Genomic DNA, 25,382 nt, shown 5'->3' with positions numbered 1-25,382 from the left:
CAATAATAAAATAATAATAACTTTATGAGCTAAATTTAAGTATAAAAATTTAATTATTTATTATTAATAGCAATTAATCAAAATTTTATAATAATGTGGAGTAATTCGGACACAATAGTAATGTCATAATGCAATTTTAGCACAAATAATTACAAATTAAAATTCTTAATTTTAGAAAATAAAAGCAAATCATTTATAACACAAATATTATAAAATTTTTATAATTTTTATTTGATAGAAAAATATTAGACAGATAATATTGATTATAAAAATGTGTTTTGAATAGAAATTATTAGATAATTCCAAAATATTATGTGAGGTTGATGACGTGGTGCTTTGAATATAAGAAATCGCAACTCACACTAAATGATTCACCTATTATCTTCTAATTACTTAACAATAATGAGTTATTATGTTCCATTCATAAAATTCGACACTATATTATTGATTTAGACTACTACATAAATAACATCATATGACACTTCAAGAGTACTAAATAAACTACACATTATACATGAACAACGCAACAAAAAAAAGTCAAAATTGAGGGGGGCACGTGACTCCCTAGCCCGCAATGGCTCCGCTACTGTTTGAAACCATTTCATGGAGTATCATAGTAAAAATTAAATGAAAAATGTCTAAGACTCCCTTTTTTTCCCACCTCCTTTGACCCCCTCTCTCTCTCTCATTGGTTGGATTTTCTTTTTCTTTTTTTTTTGTTTCCCTTGTCCTCCAATCACCACCTGCCACATGTGTGTGAGGGTAGTGGGGATGGTAATTGGAGGGGTCTCCATCACTCCGCAAATTAAATTTAGTTAAAAAGAGTGTCTTAAAAGAGAGCGTGGATCCTATCGGTATAGATTCAAATCAGCTTTCCAGCACTTCCACTAGATGCACATACATGCATGCATTTAAATTTATGAGAACATCACTTCATCACTTTTCTGTTGTGTGAAAAATTGTCAACTAGCTCATGTGTGGAAAGTTTTTTTAGTAAATAGCAAGGCAGTGAGAGGTTGGGGAATAATCACAAAATTTTGAAAATCGGCAATACATTACACCTAAGAATTGCATCAATTATTCTAGCTAGGCAAGGCAAATAAATGGAATACGGAAAGAATGTAATACCTTCTTCCCTAGTGATATACAAATGTTGAATTGACCAGTTTGTTGTACGACAGTTATCTTCAAGTCTCACATGTGAGGGCTGTAGCTCATGGGTGTATAGAACATTGGAGTAACCATGCTATTATGTCAACTGTAAAGCAAACCTTTAATTATGTACAAAAAAAAGAAAGGTAGGATTACTCAAATTTAATATCCATCCAGTTCAGCACAAGAAGTGAGACAGGAAACATTTCCAGTGTCCATGATGCTATGTTTACAACCCTTCAAGGCAAATAAATGGAATACAGAAAGAATGTAATACCTTCTTCCCTGGTGATATACAAATGTTGAATTGACCAGTTTGTTGTACGACAGTTATCTTCAAGTCTCACATGTGAGGGCTGTAGCTCATGGCTGTATAGAACATTGGAGTAACCATGCTATTATGTCAACTGTAAAGCAAACCTTTAATTATGTACAAAAAAAAGAAAGGTAGGATTACTCAAATTTAATATCCATCCAGTTCAGCACAAGAAGTGAGACAGGAAACATTTCCAGTGTCCATGATGCTATGTTTACAACCCTTCAATAATTAATGGAGATCAATCATGATGCATTTGTTGTAGTCATGCAATAAAAAAATAAATAACTCTTTGATGACCATACTTTTACAGTATCATTTCTATGAATCTGGCCATGAAGGCTCCTTTATTGCCAAAGAGCACCTCATAAATTGAAACAAATAAACTATCAGCCCATAGAATATAAAGCATGCAAATCAGAGACAAGATCAGAATAAGTGAAAACACCGACCTGTGAATACGGCTTCATCTTTTTAACTCCCTTGACCCACATAAAAATAACAATTGGACGGTTGAATCTCTACTAGGTTCTAAATGCAAATTCAGGATATGTTTGATGCAGTTTAAAAACAAACTAAAACACAAGCTTCCATTGATGACAACCTCTCCACCTATGGGATAAGGCTACAGATATATCAGACCCTCTTCAGATCCCACAATAGAGTCTTGGGGACTGCTTTTAACTTACTTTGTTGTGCAAAATTTTGTTATAAACCAAAAAAAAAAAAAAAACAGAATTCCAGTTGTTAAGGCCTCTTTACTTATAAAGCTCCTTTCTATAGTTTCATATCAGTGGAAATACCTTGAATAAGTTAATCACTGTTTGCTTTCTCTCAAACCCTTTCACCTATAGACAACTTGTCCATTTAAAAGTGAAGTTTCTAAATCTAGAACTCGGTTATTGGAATTGCAATGCACTTCTTGTATTTTAGCAATAACTTCATATATTTGGATAATCAGTCATACAATGACCTCAAATAAAAGAAATGTCATCCATAACGTTTGGCAACTTTCAATTTTAATCAAAAAGTCAAAAAATCACTATATATATTGTTGCATCACCTTTCTTTTTTTTTGCACACTTTTTCGTAAAAAGTCAACAAATTACTAAAATAGCATATTCCAAACGAGTTAATCTCACACATGATTTTGCAAACTTCCATATCAGAACTTTTCAAGCAAAGTCAACAAAATGGTGCAGACCAATTATTGGTAAGAAACAGTAATGATTCAGACCCTCACAAAATATGACCCCCACATCCTCCACTCACTTGTGATTGGTCCAAGTAACAAAGAAAGGGAAAGAAAAAAAAAAAAAACAAAAAAAAAAAACAATACAAGTACATCATTAGTTCACATCACTGTAGAGGTGGTGGGCATCTCCCTAAAAGGGGTCCCAAACATTTTGAGATAGAAAGTATTTAACGTTTAGCCAAAACAATAACGAACAAAAGCATACAAGAATGCATCTCCTCTATTTCAATTTTACATCAAGTAACATCTTTTTTATAGTATTGGGTCTACAAATAGAACAGAATTCAACAGTGTTTGTCAATATCTTCATCTCACTGGAGGCTACTAGTAGAACATGAACGGAAAACTTTTCAAGTGGAATTTCCACAGAATCAAAAGGTTTCAATGCGTGTGAAGAAAATGTCATCGATACATTACCACAGATGGGAACTTGAACTTATCCGAGATGAACGGTATTACTTGCGGTCTGTTGACCAAATCACCATAAAGATCATACTCTGCTTGATAGTCATGTAAATCCAGTTCAGCTTTCTGATTCGTATGGTAATGATGCTTAGCTGAATCCACTTTCCCAAACCCAAATATGCTAACTTTATCACAAATTCCCAAAGCAAGCATCACAGCTTGCATACCAGAAGAGTAATGGAACATAAGACCATCATGGGCAGAGCTCCATTGTTCTAGAGGCTTGTTCGACTCCTCAACAAACCGTTTCAAAGAGTAATACTTCACAATCCGAGAACACAACACATCGAACCGAGGATCTGTAATTACCAAAGGGGCTTTGTGAGAAGAATTACAGAGTGTGTAATCCAAGAAATGGGAAAGTTGGCAAGTATAAATAACCATTGGAACATTTTCACCATAAGGATGGCAAAAACAGCCCTGTCTTCGAGCACACAAATGCAATATATTGCTATTAACGAACGAAATGCTCGTTTTCGAACCAACATTGCGCTCAAAACGACCAGTCCTCGCATTGTTCAATCGAATAACCAATTCATGACTATCAATCAACTCACCATACTCATTCTTCAACAAAATCCCACTGTTCCCTACCACAGCACAAGACGAGTACGTCCTATTGTGGCTATCAATCGGAACCCTAACAAGACCGACGAGCTCCGACAAGATGTCCGGGTGAAACCGCCTGTTCCGCCACCAATCTTGCAAGTGACGCCGGAACTCCAACCACGCCCGGTAAAACTCCGGCGACCGGATCTGAACCGGAATCCCACTGGCCGTCCTCGCTCGAATGTCATCGTCGAGGCGATTGTAGCTGCTGCTTCCCGAGGAGAGAAACGACCTGTGACGACCTTGATTCCCGAAACTCCCCTCCAACAACTGCTCGATATCTTTCTTCATCTGCACATCCCCCAAATCAACCTCCGCCAATTTCATCAGCGTCACATTCAACACCACCACCGCAGGTTTTCCGGCCACGGCGGAGTTAAATCGAAGGCTAATGCTGACTCGGCAGCTGAGAGTGACTACCAAGGCAATCAGAAGCAGAACAGCGAAGAGAGGCTTCACAGAGGGCTTCATTGATGGAGATGAAGAGAGATCGAAAAACGCCGATGCTAAATTTTGAAGCAAAAAGATCTACTACCAATGGATACAGATCTTGAAGTTGGAGTTGGAGTTGGATCGTCGTTGTCGTTCTTCATCTGTGAGGAGGATTGGAATGTGTTATGCATAACAATATAACAATAGGTATACATATATGTGTAGAGAAACTACTGTAAGTAAACCCTAGGTTGAATGAGGGAAGTGTGGATCTGGGGGGGGGATGGAAAGAAGAGGGAGGGAGGGAGGATGAACCAGGAAGGAACTATAATATATTAACAAATAATATAGTTGGAGCATATACATATTTTAATAATTTTCCATATGGGTAATAGATATAGCTCTTTGTTGTATCTATCAAGTCCAAGTCAGATGTTTGTGTGGGGGGAGTTTAAAAGGTGTGCTGAAATGGAGGTTATAAATGTGCTTTAGGTAGTTACATGGTTAGTTCCCTATCATTGGCAGGAAAAAAATTATAGCCTCCAATTGGCACATGCACTGTAGAAATAGTTCAATCATTAAATCATTTAATTTTTTTAATAGTATAATTATTATATTTTAAAATATTAATTTTTAAAAATTATCTTTTAATAACATATTTTTTAAAAAATATCAATTATTATAATTATACTTTTTATATTGTTAAATTTAAAATGACAAAATAGGAAATTTATATTATTTTAGTTTTTGATTTTTGAAAATAGAATAATATTTTGAGATAGTGAAAAATGAAATAAGAGATTAATATTTTGAAACGAAATGAGTACTTAAATGTTTATAAAAAAAAATTGTAGTCACTTAAGATGTATAAAAATAAAAATAAAAAATTTAAATTTAACCGTGTTACATTCACACAAAATTCTCTTTCACAAATCTCTTGAATGGTGTGACAAGATTAGCTAGAAGATTTTAAAAAAAGAGAGTAGTGGAAGAGCGTGAGTCATTAATTTATCTTTTTCTTATCACATTATTCAAAAAAATTTATGAAAAAAAATTATTTGAATAAAATATTTTTTAAAAAAATTATTGTGGAAGGTCTAAAATTCTCAAAACTTAAATACATAAAACTTTCTTTTAATCTCTAGCCTACTAATAGTTGGAAGAAAATAAAACAAAATAAAAAAAAAAACAATCTTTCGCCTACTTAGGCTTCTAAAAACCTTGGCCGGCCATTGCTTACATGGGTAGGGTAATAAAAAGACAGGATCTACACCGGAAGGTATTGTGATGAATTCGGTCCTATTTTATGGTTTTTTTTTTTTTCTTTTGGGATTGTAAAAATATAAAATATTAAACGAGTTATAATTATTGAATAAATTTTTTTTATGGTACACATAAATAATTTTACAAAATAAATAATTTAAAATATCAAAATAGAATACACACCCCACTGGTGGGGAAAAATCGACAACTAAGCCTTCGTTTGGGAATCCTCTTTTTTAGTCAAAAAGTTATTAAATTAATCAAAAAGTTAATAATTCATACCAAAAAGTCAAAGATTCTTTTTTCTCTCTACTTTTTGCACATATTTTCACTAAAAAATCATTCCAAACATACTAATTTTTTTTAACATATATTTTAGCTAAATAATCAAAAATTTACTAAATTAATCTGTTTCCAAACGAGGCCTAAGACGGCAAACAAGTAGGCTAAGGTAGCGAATTCTCACCATAGATAAGATCAAGTTCGGTGATTGCATCTTTCGAATTTTGTCATTTTTTGTAAATTTTTGGACAACGTTAATCGGATTTTTTTTTTCTTTTGTTTTTTTTCCTTTCATGTACTACAAACCTATTAAAGTGCACAAAAGGTTAGAGCAAAGGACAAAAAAAAGGTCTAAAAAACAGGTTTAGTTTGAACTTTTTTTTAGTTTGATTTATTTTCTGTTTTATTATTTTTTTTAATTATTCAAATGATTTTACTTTTTAGATTCATCTCAACTACACAATTTTACAAATTTTTAATTTTTTAAATTTTTTTTAAAAAGTTTAGAAAAGACATAAATAAATCAATTTTTGTAAAAATAATTTTTAAAATTTTAGTTTTTTATTTCTTTAGTTTTTTTTTTATTCTTATTTTTGTCGAATGAAACTGAGAAATAATCGTCAAACAAACAGCATGAGGTCAAATTCATAACACGATATCTAATGGTTCATCAATTGTCGCATCAAATTTAAATTTGATAAAAAATAATCTTTTTTTTTTTGCTCTAATACTGTGTCTGATTGGGCGATTTGTGAAAAGATTTGAAAATAGAAAAAGAAAGGGAAAAAGTGTGTGAAATTAAATAAAATACAGGTATATTTTATTCATATTTCACTTACCTTTTTTATTTCATTTTCCAAATCTCTCCTCCATTCCTTCAACTATGCATAATATAATAGTTTCATCAAATGAATATCAAATTGAGGATATTAAAAATCTTTCACCAAATTGAGTATGCCTAAGAGTTTTCATCAAATCACTGTTCATAGGCGTTAGATTTTCACCACCGGATGTCCTCCCAGATGACCACTTCTAGGCAAAAATTTGTGAAAAAAATGCATTGGCCGGTCAACCGGCCGGGCATGTGCCCGGTCATCCATTCGATCAACCGGTGTTTAGATAAAAACTTAAAATCCTCCATTGGAATACTTAATATCAAATGAAATTTTTCCTCAAAATTTTTATTCAAATTTGATGAAAAAAAAAAGAAGAGAAAGGGATGCACCGCTAATGATACTCTAATAAAACTCATTATTTTGTCTACTTATTAGAAAATTATTCACACCATATCATTTTATCAAATTTTAAAAAGAAAAATGAGAGGGTCCACACGGTTCGTGTGTAAAATCAAATTTTAAAACCAAGCTAATATCCCTTAAATTTGGCTATTTTCAAGTATAAACAACATCGTATGAAATGATACCCAAATCCAATACTAACTAAGATGGGTTTGGGATTTGGCTTTCTTAGTAATTTTTAAATTTTTTGGCTTTTTTTATAATGTGAAATATATATATATATATATATATATTTGAGAATTAATTTTTTAGTTGTATACAAAATTATGAATGCTTGAGGGAAAAATTAGTCTAAGGTCTCTCTCCCATTTTTAGTAATAGAAGAGATCCGCAATATTATTTTATGATGTCTAAAGTCCCTACAGAGAAATTTGATATCCAATTCTATTCTAACCTGAAAAATCGACACTGTATGAAATCATCTTCTCACACAAACGCACACTCTCTTTCTACTTTCTCTCTCTAAAACTATATATATCTATCTGTCTCTGAAACAGTCGACACTATTTGGAGACTCTTTCTCGCTTATCTTCTTCGGTTTATGTATGGCACAAACCTCAACTTTCTTTGTCAAACAAAGAAGCACGATGAACCGAAACATCGAGAACAATTTTGTGATCCCACCTGCCTCCATTTATACACTCTCCGCGATCGGAATGATAATTGGCGTCACAACCTATGAGAAGATTTTTGTTCCGACACTCAGGAAAGCCACCGGCAACGAACAAGGCATCAGAATCCTCCAGAGGATTGGCATTGGCATGGTATTCCCAGTTATAGCCATGGCTATAGCGGCATTAGTGTAACGAAAGAGGCTAAGAGAAGTAGAGAGAGAGATTGTTAGAGTAAAGAGAGTCGGTTATCTGTCTATGAGCATGTTCTGGTTAGCTCCACAGTTCATCATTCTTGGAATTTGAGATGGGTTTACACTTGTTGGCCTACAAGAGTACTTCTATGATCAAGTTCCAGATTCAATGAATTTGTGTGTGTGTACGTGTAGTATATATATGGTGTGTGTTTGGACTAGTGAACTGAATTTTTTTTTCATTTGAACTAAATTTTCTCTGGGTTGAAACCAAAGAAATTCTCTAATTTTTTCTGGATTTCAGTGAATTTCTCTAGGTTGGAGGGCGATTTTCTCTGAGTTTGAGTAAATTTCTCTAGGATGGACTAAATTTCTCTGTTTTGTATCTGCGATTATTGTGTAAATAGAAGAGGGAATTTCTCTAGAGAGAGGGAAGGTTAAAGAAATTTCCAAAATTTCTCTAAAAAAGGAAGAATTTCTCTATTGAGATTTTCTCTATGACAAAATAAGTAGAGTTGAATCTGTTGTTCTATAGATTTGATAAACTGCCCCAGAGAAATTCTCTCAGTCCAGAGAAATTACCTTTCAACCCAGAGAAATTCACAAAAAGTGAGTGAAAATTCCCTTCTAGTCTAGATATATCAAAAGGTTTTACTTCTAAACTATTACGTAACTCTGATTTGAGTTGCATGTGCATGGCGTGTGCCTGAATGCTAGTGTTGTTCCAAAGTCTTTTGGGAGCTTGTTTACTGTTCTACATTGATTGTATCTAAACAGATGAGGATACTACAGAGAAGTTGCGCAGTTGGACCAAGGAAATCCTTGTCCACCACCAAACAAGTACAGATGTAGCTTCAAATGATGATGGTGACAACGACAACTATGATACTTCAAGGGAGAATGCCGATAGCAGTGCAAAGGTAAAAAAAGAACCCAAATGTCATGAGGTTGCTCATAATTCCGGTCACAGCATCAACAAAGAGAGTAATAGTGCAATGGTGAAGAGAGAATCTGAAGTAGTAGTAGTAGTAGTAGTAGCCCAAGCTTGAATGAGACTGCTTGTGAAACATAAAAATGTGGTTCTCTTACCACAATGCATTTCTTTCTTCTTCTTCTTATTTTAAGTAGTAAAGGGGTGATTATTGGATATGTTATTGGGTATTATCAAGGTGATGTTTCTTAATTTTGTTTTATTATATGTGATTGGTTCCCTCAATCCGTTGTTGACCATATTTAAATTATTATTTTGAGGGAGTGGGTTAGTTGGGTTGGTTAGTGGTGATGGCTGGAGGATGTTTAGGGGAGGAGTGGCAGAGGAGGAAGATTGAAATACTCGGCCACGAAATTTCTCTAGAGAGAAACAAAGAATTTCTTTGGGTTGGAGAGAATTTCTCTGGACAGAATTTCTCTGGATCAAATTGAGGGACCTTAGACATTATGAAAATATTAGATGTCCTTTATACTATAAAGTCTTAATACCATGGACCCTAAAAAAAAAAACCCCATGTTTGAGTGTATGATTTGTTTTTTTAAGTAATTTTTTTGATTGTTTAACTCTTTAGTGACTTTTTAGTTTTTTTTTTTAATTTTTAGCTAAAAAATTAATTTCCCAAATAACAACTCAGTATAGAAATATAAAAAAATCAATAACTAATTGTGAAATAGAAAGGCTATAGACCATGCAAAATATATCCGAAATGAATTGTATAGTATAGATTTAAAATTGATATGATGTTGGTCTTATCTGAAATGACTTGTGATTTATAGATATATTTATTGAGTACATTTTTTTTTTTTTTTTTTTTTTGGAATTTGTAGTATTGCTATGGAAGTGCCATCTTGAAATGTCATTTGGTATCATTAGCAAGTGAAATCAACATATGATGAGAATTGTATAAGGGAGAAATATATGTCGTCTTCCGTATGCTTTACTGCCAAGCTCATCTCACACTGAAAGAAGTCCGACTACCTACGAGCAAAATAAAGGCAAGCTACCTGGCGGATGGTTTGTCGGAAAACCCCTTCTACATTCAAGTTAGCTTTTTTGGAGAAAAAGAAATTATACAGAGCGCTAAAAAGAGAGAGAATTGCTAAAGTTTGCTTACCTATCCAAAGTTTGGTAGCACTCCTAATCTAGGCTAGTCATGCAGCCCTAGATTTTGCGCGCACTACCTCTGTCGTCCTTTGCTGGACGGGTGGTTGTACTGCCCTCTCTATTCCTCACACATGTATGCATCAATATTGCCAAACAACATTGGCCAAACTGCCAAACGGTATTAACGCGTGCTCATAGCAAATTTCTCTTCTTCTGCCATTGAACGACGTAGAATGCCTCAACCAAAGGATCACTTGCAGCACCAACAAAATGCTAGCTTAGGATGTCTTCGTGTCGAGCTGAATCATGCCATCTCTCAAGTCGGCTTCATGCTCAATCAATGCCTCAACGATACTGCACTCTTAGACCGGTTGGTCTCGGAATGTCGGTCATCATCTCGGCTATAGACCATGGCCCCTTGCACATCTTGCTCGGTCCTCGTATCCGGCCCACGCCACGCCTAGTTCGGCCCATTCTCATAGCCTAGACATGGGCCTCTTCAGTGTAACGCCTAAGATCATAAAGGTCTAGCTCTACTCAACGTCATGTCCATGTTGGTTAACTTGGCCTAGCACCACATTTTATGCTGGTTTGGCTTAGCCCAACACCACATTCTGTGCTGATTTGACTCAGCCCAACACCATATTCTACGTTGGTTTGGCTCGGGCCATTGTTCGGCACAAATCTCCCTCTCACTTGGCCCTTAATTCCATATGCCTTGGCATGATTGGAATTACCTTTCTTGGCCGAACTATTCATTTTGGTAGGTCCTTGAAACCTTGCGCCCTTTGTTTGGTCACGAACCACTCTAGTCTGACACTTGATGTCATGGGCTTGCCTTTTCTAGGCTTAATTCTGACGACCTTGCAAACGGATCTTGCAAACGGTTCATGCAAACAGACCTTGAAAAATAGACTTTGCTAAGCTTGACCTTGGTGACCTTGCAAACAGACTTTGCTAGGCTTGACCTTGGCGACCTTGCAAACAGACTATACAAATGGACAACTGTGGCAACCTTGCAAATGGAACTTACAAACGAGACATGCAAACGAACCTTAGATGTTGACTTTGCAAACGTCATGCAAGTGTCAACCGAAAAAAAAAATGATGCATGATATTTACCTCGCCGTATGGACAAATATTGAGTTATTGAGATTGACCTAACAACTGCCCCCCTAATCTGGGCTCTTGACTTAAACTTACAAAGGCAAAGTAGTGACCCAAGCTAAATGGATTGCTTCTGGACCGTGTCCACTACTCGGTTAGAAATCTTTTCGATTAAACAAATCAATTTCCATCAAAAGTTTGTGGGCAAAATCGGCTAGGCAACTTCTTAGTAAGCAAAGTCAAATCGGCAACTTATTTGGCGAGCAAAATCAACGCAACTTCTTGGCAAGAAAAATTAGCTTAGCTCGGTGACTTACTTCTCGGCGAGGAAAATCAGCTCGGCAAGGAATTCCAAACTTGATCAAAACCATCAACAAACCTCTTATACAGCAAAATTCGCTAGGCAAGGAAGTCAGCTCGGTAACTTGCTTCTTAGCGAGCAAAATCATCTCAGCAAGACTTTTTGGCTAGCAAAATTAGCTCGGCAAGGAATTCCAAAGTTGGCGAGCAAAATTATCTCGGCAACTTACATCTCAGCGAGCAAAATTAACTCGGCAAGACTTCTTGGCAAGCAAAATCAACTCAGCAAAGAATTTCAAAGTTGGTGAACAAAGTCAGCACGACAACTTGCTTCTTAGCAAGCAAATTCAACTCGGTAAGACTTCTTGGCGAGTAAAATTAGCTTGACAAGGAATTCCAAAGTTGGCGAACATAATCAGCTCGGCAACTTACTTGGCGAGCAAAATCCACTCGGCAAGACTTCTTGGCAAGCAAAATTAGCTCGACAAGGAATTCTAAAGTTGATTAAAACCATCAACAAACCTCTTGTCGAGCATGGCACAAAATATCAAAGTTATCAAACAAAATCAGCTCGGAAACTTATATCTTGGTGAGCAAAATCAACTCAGTAAGATTTCTTGAAAGTTGGCGAGCAAAATCAGCTCGACAACTTACTTCTCGACGAGCAAAATCAACTCGACAATACTTCTTGGGAAGCAAAATCAACTCGGCAAGGAATTCTAAAATTGATCAAAACCATCAATAAACCTCTTGCTAAGCAAAATTTGTCCGACAAGGAATTCCAAAGTTGATCAAAACAATCAACAAACCTTTTGCTGAACAAAATCTGCCTGGCAAGGAATTCCAAAGTTGATCAAAACCATAAATAAACCTCTTGCCCAATAAAATTTCCCGGCAAGGAATTCCAAAGTTGAACAAAACACCAACTTTTATCTTGCCGAGCAAAATCATCCCGGTAAGGAATTATGATCTTTCCATCAAAATGATTGTCAATTGCTCCTTGGACCACGCTAAATCTACTTTGCGGGGCAAAAATACAACAATTTTCAGGAAAACATTCTACTTGTTTCATTACGTCAATAGTAGAAAGGGTTACAAAAGTAGAACTAAGAATAAAACTTCAGATTGGCAATGTTCGACGTTCTGGAAATAGATTGACCATTTATATACTGCGAGTTTTATGTCCCTTTTCCTTGGCCTTCTTACCGATATCTTCCAAAACCGAACTCCCCAGATCTGTTCAATCAATCACTCTTTGATGGGGGGACGTCTTCGATTGTTAGGCCATTTGGCGAGGTCTTATCTTGAGGAGTTGCCATGACCCCTTCATTAACATAACGATCCAAATGCCCTGAAGCCACCAACTCTTTCAAGTGTAGTTTGAGTGGCATGCAATCTTCTGTTTGGTGCCCTCTCTCATCATGAAAGGTGCAAAGGTATCTTGGATTGAACCCTCTCTAGGCATCCTCCAACTTGGTCGGCCACCGGACGTATTTCTCATCACGAATTTCATTCAATATGCGATAGATCAGTATCTTGAAGACCGTAGTTTTGCTAGTCCAGCTTTTAACTTTCTCTTTGCATCATTCTTTGCGTCAAGTGGTTTATTAGCCCAGTCATTGTTACGACCCTTACCTCGGTTGTTGCTGTTAACGTCGCGGTTATGCTCTCTTCCACTGTTATTTGCACGGCCATCCTTTTGTCCAACTGCATTTACTTTTCCATGACTCTTTTGTCTGCCACTTCTGGATTTGTCTTCGCAGTAGCTACAGCCACGTCATCTTCAACTCTGATGTGTTCGTTGATCATTTGCGTCAATAGTTCCATTGTTGCGGGTTGATTCATTATGAGCGCATCTCTCAGCCTATGTCCGACTGGAAGACCGCACTTGCATTGGGTGATCACCAAGTTTGTGGGGCATTCATGTATCTCGTTGAATGTCTCTCAATATTTTGCATTGTATGCTTTTAAGGTGTTGCTCGACTCCATCTTCACTCTTAAAAGATGGTTAATTTCTTTTGGAGTCTTTGTGTTAGTTTTGAATCTTATGACGAATGCTTCCGCTAGAGGCTGCCACCCATTGATACTCCCTTCCGGCAGCCTTTCAAACCATTTCAGGCCCAACTACCCCAAACTCACTCGGAATATGAGGCACATCAGGGCATCATTACGTCTATGCCCTACCATCACATGTCAGTGATGATTAACGTGCATGTACGAGTCCATTTTGCTGTTGTATAATGTGAACTTAGGTTGGTGGAAGCTAGCAAAGAGCGGTGTGCTCTCAATCTCAAGGAAAAGTGGGATGGCGCTAAGCTTCGCCAAGTCTTTGTCCATCGGCGCTAACCATCATTCTGGGTGGTAGCATGGCCACTTCTTCACTAGAGTGGACTTTAGGGTTCAACCTCTGTAACACCAGCACTTTCTGGACTTTTCTACGGTGTCCATGCTCCCCAAGGACGTCTCTTAGATACTCCAATCAGGCGAAGTAAGATTATCTCGACGTCGTCGACAGACGTGAGGGGCAATAGCTACTATCTCGCGTCCATGATCTCTCCGCCGATAGGACGAAGTCGCCAACTTCATTGTTCCTACTAATAGAGAGTGAAGGAGTCACCCGCCTACTCCGATTGCTGGAGTGATAGGTTTGAACGTGCTTATTATGGTTTCTCACCCCAACAATGCCCTTCCCCTCAATCTGCCGCTTTAGTGCTTATATCTTCTCCGTCATCGTCTGAATAATGGTGTCTTGGTCTATCAGCTTGTGCTCTAGATGTTGAGTGCGCAACTTCTACATCGTTGGTGCCCTTCAGGGCTCTACAAGTGCTTAAAGCTCCTGGTATATTTGTTTCACGTATCTCTAGGTAGCTCCCTGGTGGAACTCTCTAGACCGACCATGTTTGGAACGGCAGGCAAGTCGTCTCACCTTCGAAAAGCTTGGAGGACAAGGTTTTATATGTCAAGATTTCCACAGACAGCGCCAATTATACGAGAGAGAAATATCCGTCGTGTCACAACCCAAACTCGCCCCTATTCGTTTAGTATCGCAACCGGCCAGTAATCAGCGATTACCCAAGGCCTCCTGTACAAATCAAATAATCAGGGCTAGCGGAAACTAGTACATAAGAAAATAAAACATCCAACGAGCTGTGAAGACTTACATGAGGCAAAATGAAATTTTATATAAACACATATATACATCAAAGCATATCAAGTTTGCCAAAACACAAACAAAAGGGGGATTACATTCCTATCATCAACAGATACACAATCAAAGTAAAATCGTTCATAACATATGAGTGACTGCTAGAAAGGAGATCTTCGGGCCACCCAAAAGCCTCAACAGATGGGAACCTCACAGTGAGGCACAAAAGCTAGCTCGACAAAACTGAGGCAAGGTCGACCCCACTACGTCCCTTCCTACACTGGATCACCTACATATATATAAATTAAAAGATGAATTAGAGCCTAGTGAATAACAACAGTTTAAAGAGGTTATGAATGATGTCCTTATAGTAAGTCAAATTGATTAATTATCCCAGTAACAGAAAATCAGAATCATAGGATTATCAAATATATATTTCATACATAAAGTTATATGTGGTACATCCAATAGCAGAACAGTACAGACCGAACAGATATATATGACGGCCATCAATACAGTAAACAGAAGTTCCAAGAATTGAAACCGACAGAGATCTTTGGAACAGTAGCAGTAACAGATGCTAAGGATGCCATGAATACAGTTCCTAAAACAGGACAATCATTCAAGCAGTCAGAAAATAGCATTTCAGAAATAAAGCATTTTATAAGCAAAAAATACTCATAATTCAAACATATCGTTACAAGGTTGTTACTCACAGTTGGCTCCGCGAAACACATGGTTAGGACACAGCGTTTGACCTACACAAACACATACAAGCATAACACGTTCAATTCACAATCCAACCAACTAGTTGTTCTCATTACTTGTTTGATTGGTTAGCTTAATTGTTCTTTATTCTGTTTTAATGCTCGTAATTCCCGTGCAATGCATATGAACGTCAAATATATGTGAAAACCACGCTAACAGAGGCCCAAAAGATGAAAAAATGAAGCAGAAAAATGAAATCGAGCTTGCCTAAAAACCGCACGTGCAGTGTGCCTTGGCCGCACATGCGCCGACATATGCAATTATTTCAGAATGTGTGGCCTCATCTATCCTGTTTTTCGTATGTGTAGTCCTCTCCGCCGCACGTGCAGTTCTATCTTCCGCACGTGCGGTCCTCCCCGCCGCACGTGCGGTTCTGTGTGTTTCAGAATCGAAAATCTGGTATGTTTTTGAACTCCAACCCTTCCAAAAACCAACTACATTTTTGTACAAATCAAGGCCCAAAACTTACTAGAACATGGTGAATGAGCAAATTCTAAGTTCAAACCAAAATCATAACTTTCAACCCAATCCCAATTTTCCATTCATAAAATCAAAACTTGAAATGGAGGAGCACAAAAAGTTATACATATAGGAGTCCTATGTTTCAAAAATCTATGAAATTCCTTCATCAACTTCAAACCCATGCAAGAACAAGTAAATAATTATGACAAATGTCATGTGTGACAAGGTTTTAAGCTATTTCCTACAATTTCCCTCTTTAAGGTTTATAACTTGACATATACTACTCTATTCCCTACTTTAACTCAAACTCTCCATTCTCATGTGTAATTTTACTCAAGTTTAATATTCTAGAGAAAATTTCTTACCTTATATGGTTGATTTGGTGAAGTTGTTCTAATCTCTTTTCTTTTCCTTTTTCTTCTCCTCTTTTCCTCCTTGTGCTCTAAGGCTTTAGAATGCTCTCTTTTTCTATCTCTCAGATTATATCTCTTTCTTTCCCACTTGAGTTCAAACATATAAAAAAAAATCTATCTTTAATTTGTCTTAATCATTTCCAATTAGTGTAAAACTTAAATTAGATTAATCCTCATTATAGCCTAATCTAGCTCAGGCCGACTTGACTCATAAAAGTGACTTAGGCTCTAATCACCTAAGCCAACGTTCAATTTTAAGCTTATGGTTTAACGATTTAGACAGGTCTTTTCACATTCTAACCTATCTGTCAATCAAAACATAATTCAAATAGCACATGTCACATACTTAACACACATATAAGCATATAACTCACATATAAACACATAATTAAGGTAAACCACAAAATTAACGGCTAATTAAGGAGGCGGATGTTACAGTCTCTCCCCTTTAGGACGTTTGGTCCTCCAAACTCAATTACGTTCTCCCGTGAAGAGTGTAGGGTCTAATGGGAAACGCTCGGGGTATTTCTTCTACACATTTTCTTCTCTTTCCCAAGTTACATAGCTTCCACTATGGTTTTGCCAATCCACTTTGACCAATGGAATTTCTTTATTTCTCAACTTCTTGATACGACAGTTAACAATTCGAATGGGTTGTTCATTGTATGTATAGTCATCATTTACAAGTACCTGAGTAGGCTCAATGACATGTAGAGGATCCCAAAGATATTTCCTAAACATGGAAACATGAAAAACGTTATGCATGTGTTCCATATTAGGAGGTAGGGCTACTCAATACGCCACTGGATTAATTTTCTCAATGATCTCATATGATCCGATATACCGAGGTGCTAACTTGCCCTTAGCTCCAAAACGAGTCTGCCCTTTCATCGGAGTGACTTTGATAAAAACATGGTTGCCCACTTCATATTCTCTCTCCCGTTTACGCAAATCCACGTAGCTTTGTTGTCGACTTTGTGCTATTTTTGACCATTGCTGGATTAACTTCACTTTCTCGATGGTATCTTGCACAATTTTAAGTCCCAACAAAGGTCTATCTCCAACCTCAGCCCAACAAATCAATAACCAACATTTATGGCCATATAAAGCCTCATATGGTGCCATGCCAATGCTTGAATGAAAGTTGTTGTATGCAAATTCAACTAAAGGCAGATGAGTCTCCCAACTCCCTTGAAAGTATAGTACACACATACATAAGATATCCTCCAATATTTGTATTGTCCTTTTTGATTGGCCATCTGTTTGCGGATGGTATGCACTACTCAGTCTTAATTCGGTCCCTAATGTCTTTTGTAGACTTTGCCAAAACCTCAAAGTGAACTTCAGATCCCTATTAGATACAATTGATACAAGCACTCCATGCAATTTTACAATTTCATTGATATAAAATGTAGCCAACTTATCCATATTATAAATTATTTTGACAGGTAAGAAATGAGCAGATTTTGTCAATCGATCAACAATTACCTAAATTGAATCCATACCTCTACTGGAGCGAGGTAATTCGACCACGAAGTCTATTGTGATGTGTTCTTATTTCCACTCCGGTATTGGTAACAGTTACAGTAATCTCACGGGTCATTGATGTTCTGCTTTAACTTGTTGGCAGTGTAAACATTTGGACACGAACTCAGCAATTTCTCTTTTCATTCCTGACCACAAGAAATTTTTGTTTAAGTCTTGGTATATTTTTCTATTTCCCGAATGGAGAATTTTGAATTGTGAGTTTCTTGTAGAATTTTCTTCTTCAAGTCACTATTATTTGGTACACACAACCTTCTCTGAAATTTGAGCATATCATTCTCAAAAATGAAACCCGATCTTGGTTTGGAATCTCATTTGTCCACAATTTTCATCAGGAATTCATCTTGCAATTGTTTTTCTTTAATTTCTTTAAGGATTGTCGATTATACAGAAATAACAGCTAAACCCCCGCATTGTTCGCGCAAAACAACTTTAAGTTCAAATTTTTCTACTTCATGTAGTAATGACTTTTGTCTAGTAAGTAAGCAAGCCAAGTTTCCAATTGATTTCCGCCTGAAGGCATCAGCAACGGTGTTAGCCTTTCCCAGATGGTACAAGATTTGCAAATCATAGTTCTTAATCAACTCCAACCACCTACGCTGTGTCATGTTCAGCTCTTTTGGGTAAAGAAGTACTTGAGACTCTTGTGATCCGTATACACCTCACATGTTGCCCCATACAGATAATGGCTCTAAATCTTTAATGCAAAAACTACTACGGCAAGTTCCAAATCATGAGTTGGGTAATTCTTTTCATTCGGTCTTAATTGACCTGAAGCATATGTAATTACTTTTCCATTCTGCATCAACACACGCCCCAAACCTTTATAAGATGCATCACTGAAAATAGTAAAGCCATCCGTACCTGAAGGTAAGGTGAGAATCGGTGCGGTCATAAGTCGAGTCTTTAATTCTTGAAAAGTTGACTCTCTCTGTTCAGTCCGTTCGAATGGTACCCGCTTTTATGTCAACTGTGTAAGTGGCAAGTCAATTTTAGAGAAGTCTTTCACAAATCTGTGGTAATATCTCTCCAACCCAAGAAATTGCAGACTTCTGGGATATTTGTTGGTCTAGGTCAATTTATAACTGCCTCTATCTTTTGCGGATTAACAGAAATGCCATCTTTCGTTATCGTATGTTCCAAAAACATCACACTATCCAGCCAAAACTCACTCTTAGACAATTTAGCATACAGTTTCTTCTTCCTTAGCGTTTGTAAAACAAGTCTTCAGTGATGTTCATGTTCCTCTCTACTTTTGGAATAAATTAAAATGTCATCAATAAAAACCATAACATATTCATCTAGGAACGGCTTGAAAATTCTGTTCATTAGATCCATAAAAACAGTTGGTGCATTAGTAACCCCGAAAGGCATAACAAAGAATTCATAATGTCCATACCTTATTCGGAAGACAGTCTTTTCCATGTCCTCAGCTTTAACTTTTAACTAATGATATCTGGATCAAAGATCAATTTTTGAAAACACTTGCACCCCTTGTAGTTGATCAAACAAATCATCAATGTGAGGTAATGGGTACTTGTTCTTCATTGTCATATTGTTTAACTCTCGATAATCAATATAAAGCCTTAAGAACCCATCATTCTTTTTCACAAATAACACTGGAGCACCCCATGATAACGTACTAGACCTAACAAATTTCTTGTCCACCAACTTTTGTAATCGACTTTTCAACTCTTTCAATTCGATAGTCGACATCCGATATGAGGTTTTGGAAATTGGCTGTGCCCTCGGCACTATCTTGATAATGAACTCAATTTCTCTGTCAATCAAATTCCCTAGCAAATCATCTGGAAAAACATCTGGGAAATCTCTGACTATAGGAATGCTATCCATATTAGGTTTAACAGCAGTTGGCACAGTTACTACAGAGCATAAAAAGCCCATACAACCTTTGTTAATCAACCTATTTGCTTTCATGAAGGAAATCAAATATAGGAGAGATATGACACCAATTTCGTTAAATGTAAATTCAAGTACTTCAGGTAGTCGAAACACAACTTGTTTAGTCAAACAGTCAATAGTAGCACAATATTTCGCTAACCAATCCATCTCTAAGATTACGTCAAAATGTACAAGGCAACAAATCAACATACAAAATCATGTCCCCAATGGTAATCTCATATACAGGATACAGGATACATATACGCACAAGTCATAGGCCCCTCAGTTGGAGAAGATACAGCTAACAGATAATTCATTAGTTCCAAGGGTTTAGTTAATTTTAAAGCAAAAGCATAGGACACAAAAGAGTGTACAAACCTCGAGTCAATCAAAACATAAGCATTCTAGGAACAGATAGAAAGGATACGTGACAAAACTATCTCTGTATTTTGTACATCACCTAGTACTAATGCAAAAATTCGTCATTGTTTCAAAGTTTCTTTCCCTGCAGTCGCTTTCGGATTAGCCCTTGGTATTGAAGTTGATGCGGTTGAACTTGCCATAGGTCGACGCATGCTTTGGGATACCAATGGGCAATCCTTAATCATGTGGCCTATTTTCCTACACCGGAAACATGCACCAAAAATTCGACAACAAACTCCCGTATGTTTTTTTCCTCAATCTGGGCAGAGAAGTGTATCATTCCCTTAGCTAGATCTATTTAATGATCCCGTATTCTATCTCTTGTTCTGTGAATTGTTTGAGTTGTTTCAGTCCTTCTTAAAGTCAAATCCCTGTCTGTTACCCTTTCATTCGGTCACTGGTGTCTTTGCTTGTTTTAATGCAGCAATATTCGCCTCAGCCATAAGGGCCCTATCCAGGACATCAACATATTTTACCAACTTTAGTGCATTGATTCGGTCAAGGACCTCAACATCAAGTTTGCCTTCAAATTTCCTAGCTTTCTTGTAATCAGTATCTACCATGTGTGGCGCATACCGTGCAAGCTCGGTGAATTTGGCTTCGTACTCCGTTACTGATATGGTACCCTACTTTAACTGCTCAAATTTCATTACTTTGTGGTCTCTTACACATTGTGGGAAATATATTTCATAGAATGCCTCTTAAAACTGTGCCCAAGTCATGGCATTATTCTGATCACGGATAAACATCCGCCACATTCTAGCTTCTTCTTGCAAGGTGAAAGTTGCCAGTAAAACCTTTTGCTCTTCAGAACATGGAAAAACTTCAAACAACTTTTCAATCTCTAAGATCCATGCTTCAGCCTTCAGTGGTTCAAGGCCCCCCTCAAATGTAGGTGGTTTCATTTTGTTAAACTTCTGCGTCAAGGCGATAATATCACCATTGTTAGGTGGCTCAACAAAAATTGGTGGTGGTGGAGGAGGACGTAGAAATGGATGTCTCTGTTATTGTCTCAAAGTTTCTGTCAATAGTTCTACCATTCTTTCTAATCGATTCATTCTCGCATCAGAAGTTTTGGATCCATCTGCAGATCTTGCATTCTCCATTGGTCTATATGTAAACAAAATTATAATAAACATAGGACACATAGGTTTCACATTTCCATTTTCATCACATAGGCACATAAAAAACCCACACACACTCACATATGCAAGTAAAATGCCTAATTTCTTTTCTATGACATCCTATAGCTCATTTAGACGTGTGTGTGCGGTATAACTCGTGCTTTGATACCATTTTGTCACAACCCTAACCGAAAGCCGCCCCTATAGGTTTAGCATCGTAACCGGCTAGTAATCTACGATTACCAAAGGCTTTCCTGTACAAATCAAATAATCGGGGCTAGCGAAAACTAATACATAAGAAAATAAAACGTCTAACGAGTTGTGAAGACTTACATGATGCAAAATGAACTTTTATATATATACATATATACATCAAAGCATAGTAAGTTTGCCAAAACACAAACAAAAAGGGCATTACATTCCCATCATCAACAGATACACAATCAAAGTAAAACCGTTCATAACATATGAGTGACTGCCAGAAGGGTGATCTCCGGGCCACCCAAAAGCTTCGACAGATGAGAACCTCATAATGACACACAAAAGCTAGCCGACAAAACTGAGGTAAGGTCGACGCCACTACATCCCTTCCTGCACTGGATCACCTACATATATATAAATTAAAAGATGAACTAGAGCCTAGTGAATAACAACAGTATAAAGAGGTTATGAATGATGTCCTTATAGTAAGTCAAATTAATTAATTATCCCAATAACAGAAAATCGGAATCATAGGCTTATCAGACATATATTTCATACATAAAATTATACATGGTACATCCAATAGCAGAACAGTATAGACGATCATAAAGACCGAACAGACGTATATGAAGGCCATCAATGCAGTAAACAGAGGTTCCAAGAATTGGAACTGACAGAGATCTCTAGAACAGTAACAGTGACAGATGCTAAGGATGCCACGAATACAGTTCATAAAACAGGACAATCATTTAAGTAGTCAGAAAATAGCATTTCAGAAACAAAGCATTTTATAAGAAAAAAATGCTTATAATTCAAACATATCATTACAAGGTTGTTACTCATGTTTGGGACGTGGCGTTTGATCTACACAGACACATACAAGCATATAACATGTTCAATTCACAGTCCAACCAACTAGTTGTTCTCATTACTTGTTTGATTGGTTAGCTTAATTATTCTTTATTCTCTTTTAATGCCCGTAATGCCCGTGCGATGCATATGAATGTCAAATATATGTGAAAAACATGCTAACGGAGGCTCGGAAGATGGAAAAATGAAGCAGAAAATGAAACCGAGCTTGCCTGAAAATCGCATGTGCAATGTGCCTTGGCTGCACTTGCGGAACTCCTACCGTACGTGTGCCAGCACGTGTAATTATTTCAGAATGTACGGCCTTCTCTACCCTATTTTTTGCACGTACAGTCCTCCCCGCCGCACTTGCGGTTCTGGGTGTTCCAGAACCAAAAATCTGCTATGTTTTTGAACTCCAACCCTTCAAAAAACCAACTCTATTTTTGTACAAATTGTGACACCCTAAAATAAATATCACATATATATATATATATATATTTGGAATGGTTAATAAAATGAAATGTTAATAATAATAATAATAATAAATAAATAAATAAATAAAACGGATATATATGGTCTGTCACCACCCTAACACATAGGGTAGTGAATGTGCCTATTTAGATAAGTCATTGGATAAGTAATAATAGGGATGAAGCAAGTGGCAAGTGTTGTTGGGTGACACGTGGTGGCAAATTCACCATGACTATGCGAATTTCCCCCTATAAATAGAGAGAGTTGCCATGCTTCGGAAAGCAACAAAAAAAAAAAAAAAAGAAATACATAGATTCAAACAAGTGCAGTAAACTAGTGAGCAATAATAGGGAAGTAAAGGCTAAGAGTCGATAATAAGGTGAGTAATATTATACCCTGTGTTACCATGATATATTTTACGAATGTTTTAAGTTACCACAAATTATTTTATATAATAATGTTTTATGGTTATATTAATGTTTCAATTACGTGGGATTTTTTGAAGTTTATTTGCTTAAATTGAAACCCATGGATATGTTTGTTTGAATTTTAGGAAATATTTGACAATGATTTTATAAACATTTGTTTTGAATAAGTATCATCACGGAGGTCCCATGCCTTAGGGGACTTAAATAATTACTGGCCTTCTGAATTGTCACTTTAGTGACCCTCTAACAGTCCCAAGCCTTGAGGGACTTAAATAATCTTTGGCCCTTTGATTAGTCACTTTGTGACCCTCTGTCTGTCATGAATCCATTGACCCTTTGATCTGTTCTGTACCGTGGTTATAATCATTTTATATAATTTTGTGTTATATGTCTGTTATGAAAAATAATTTATTCAAACCAAATTATTCATCATTTAGCCTAAATAATTATCCATAGTGATTTTATACCCTCATGCTCTCAGTATAATATTTTTCACTCTGTCATGTGCTTATAGCTGTTAAAACCCCTTTCAAGTGAAGAAATTTAAAGAAGGATGGTTTTTACCCTGTGGATTAGAACTTCAAATTTGATATGGATATCATGTGTTTTTTTTTTCTTCTTGTAGTCATCATCCAACTAATGTTATATCATAAATAAAAATTTCCATGTACGCTTCGGATATTAATCTACCCCTTTTTTTTTTTTTATTTCGCTGCGTTGTTCAAATTAATTACTTGGAATTACTCTGTGAGATTTTAGGATAGCCAGTCGCGATCCAGCCTTGGTCATCGGGATGGGTCGTGACAAAAGTGATATCAAAGCAATGGTTTAAAACAAATAAATAAGAAAAAAAAAATCTTACCTTAGTCCTTCTCGTCTTACCTCAGTCCTTATAGTAATAAGTATTTTCTTAGTTCTATAGCTAAGTTGGGCATCCTGTGGTGCAGGCAATGTCAGAACTTAACTTTGGCGACTCTTTTTGGTATGGACCTAATCCCCCAGACGTTGAAGAAATTTTTGAAAATAACAATTATGTTCCAAACTTACCAGAGAAAATAAGAGACTCTGAAGCAATAGTTAGGCAGACAAACCCGATCCTCAACCAACTTATGGGCTGACCAGTATACTTAAGGGCCATCCCCACAGCAGCAGACACACAGTGGTGGAGGGTTGACGCTATGAGTGCCTTAGACAGGTTTTTAGAACCTACATGGGTAGTAGGCATGGCCCCGAGTCAGGAATATCCTCGTTATTTAGTGGCACCTTTACCTTTAGAGTTTATGACTCAGGAAGGAAAGGCCTTCTTAAGTGATCACATTCAAGCAAGAGTCCCTTCCCCTCAAAACCTAATTGATACTCAGGCAATTGACTTTGGTGACATTACAACAGGTGTGGAAGTACCTGTGCGTATCATAGGACGACAACTGTGGGGTTATGAGGCAGGCATCCCCATATACCAAGTGGAGGTGGCATGGCGATGTTTTGGCATAGAGCAAAACGGATGGGAGTTTGAGCATCACATGCAGCTGCGGTACCCATGGCTGTTTTCAACCTAAGATCCTGATAACAAAATCCTTTCTTTTGCTGTTTTTTTTTTTTTTCTTTTGTTTGGTGTCTAAACAAGCTGACCATGATCTAGTTCTAACCCGTTTTGTCACGGAGGGTTAGGCACTAAAATTGACATAACTACACGTAATGTACCAACACCATTATACATAAATAAAACTGGTGTTTTGTGAATAATGTATATATTATCTATGTTTTGTAGATTATATGAATATGTTTTAATTTTGGTAATTGATAGAAATCATGCACCACGTTTATTAAAATTGTTTTATAGCTATGGCTAACGATGGAAATGGTACCGGGTCATCATCCAATGGAGTCGATCCAATGGAACGGATTGTGGAGAGAGCTATTACCAGTTTCTTGCAAGCCTTGCAGAACAATGGGTCACCAGAACATCGAGAATGGACAACTACGATTAAACAATTCCAAGATCTGAATCCTTCCATGTTCACAGGAGGTTCAAATCCGTTGATAGTTGAAGCTTGGGTTATAGAAATGGAGAAGATTTTTCGTGCCCTACCCTGCACAGAAGAACAGAAAGTATCATTCGCCACTTTCTCCTTCAAGGAAGATACGCAGGAATGGTGGCTTCTCACCTTAGAAAAAGAAGTGGTCATGACTTGAGCGAGATTCCTAGAGGTGTTCTATGAAAAGTATTTTCCAGAATCATTACGGGAGCAGAAAGCATCCGAGTTCCTAC

The 25,382-nt window shown here is 36.8% G+C and overlaps 1 protein-coding gene across 1 annotated transcript; it reads right to left on the bottom strand.

Moving 5' to 3' along the window:
- Positions 1 to 2,925: 2,925 nt before the first annotated feature.
- On the bottom strand, positions 2,926 to 4,651 carry LOC114284381 (beta-1,6-galactosyltransferase GALT29A). Its single transcript, XM_028227288.2, has one exon. The coding sequence runs from the start codon at positions 4,266 to 4,268 to the stop codon at positions 3,126 to 3,128; it is 1,143 nt and encodes a 380-aa protein (XP_028083089.2). The 5' UTR covers positions 4,269 to 4,651; the 3' UTR covers positions 2,926 to 3,125.
- Between the last annotated feature and the right edge of the window lie 20,731 nt (positions 4,652 to 25,382).

This window comes from Camellia sinensis, chromosome 14 (genome assembly GCF_055761805.1).
Source record: "Camellia sinensis isolate YWXY chromosome 14, ASM5576180v1, whole genome shotgun sequence".
NCBI classification, from domain to species: domain Eukaryota; kingdom Viridiplantae; phylum Streptophyta; class Magnoliopsida; order Ericales; family Theaceae; genus Camellia; species Camellia sinensis.
Note: the sequence above shows the minus strand (reverse complement) of the source record. Positions and strands in the feature narration are given on the sequence as shown.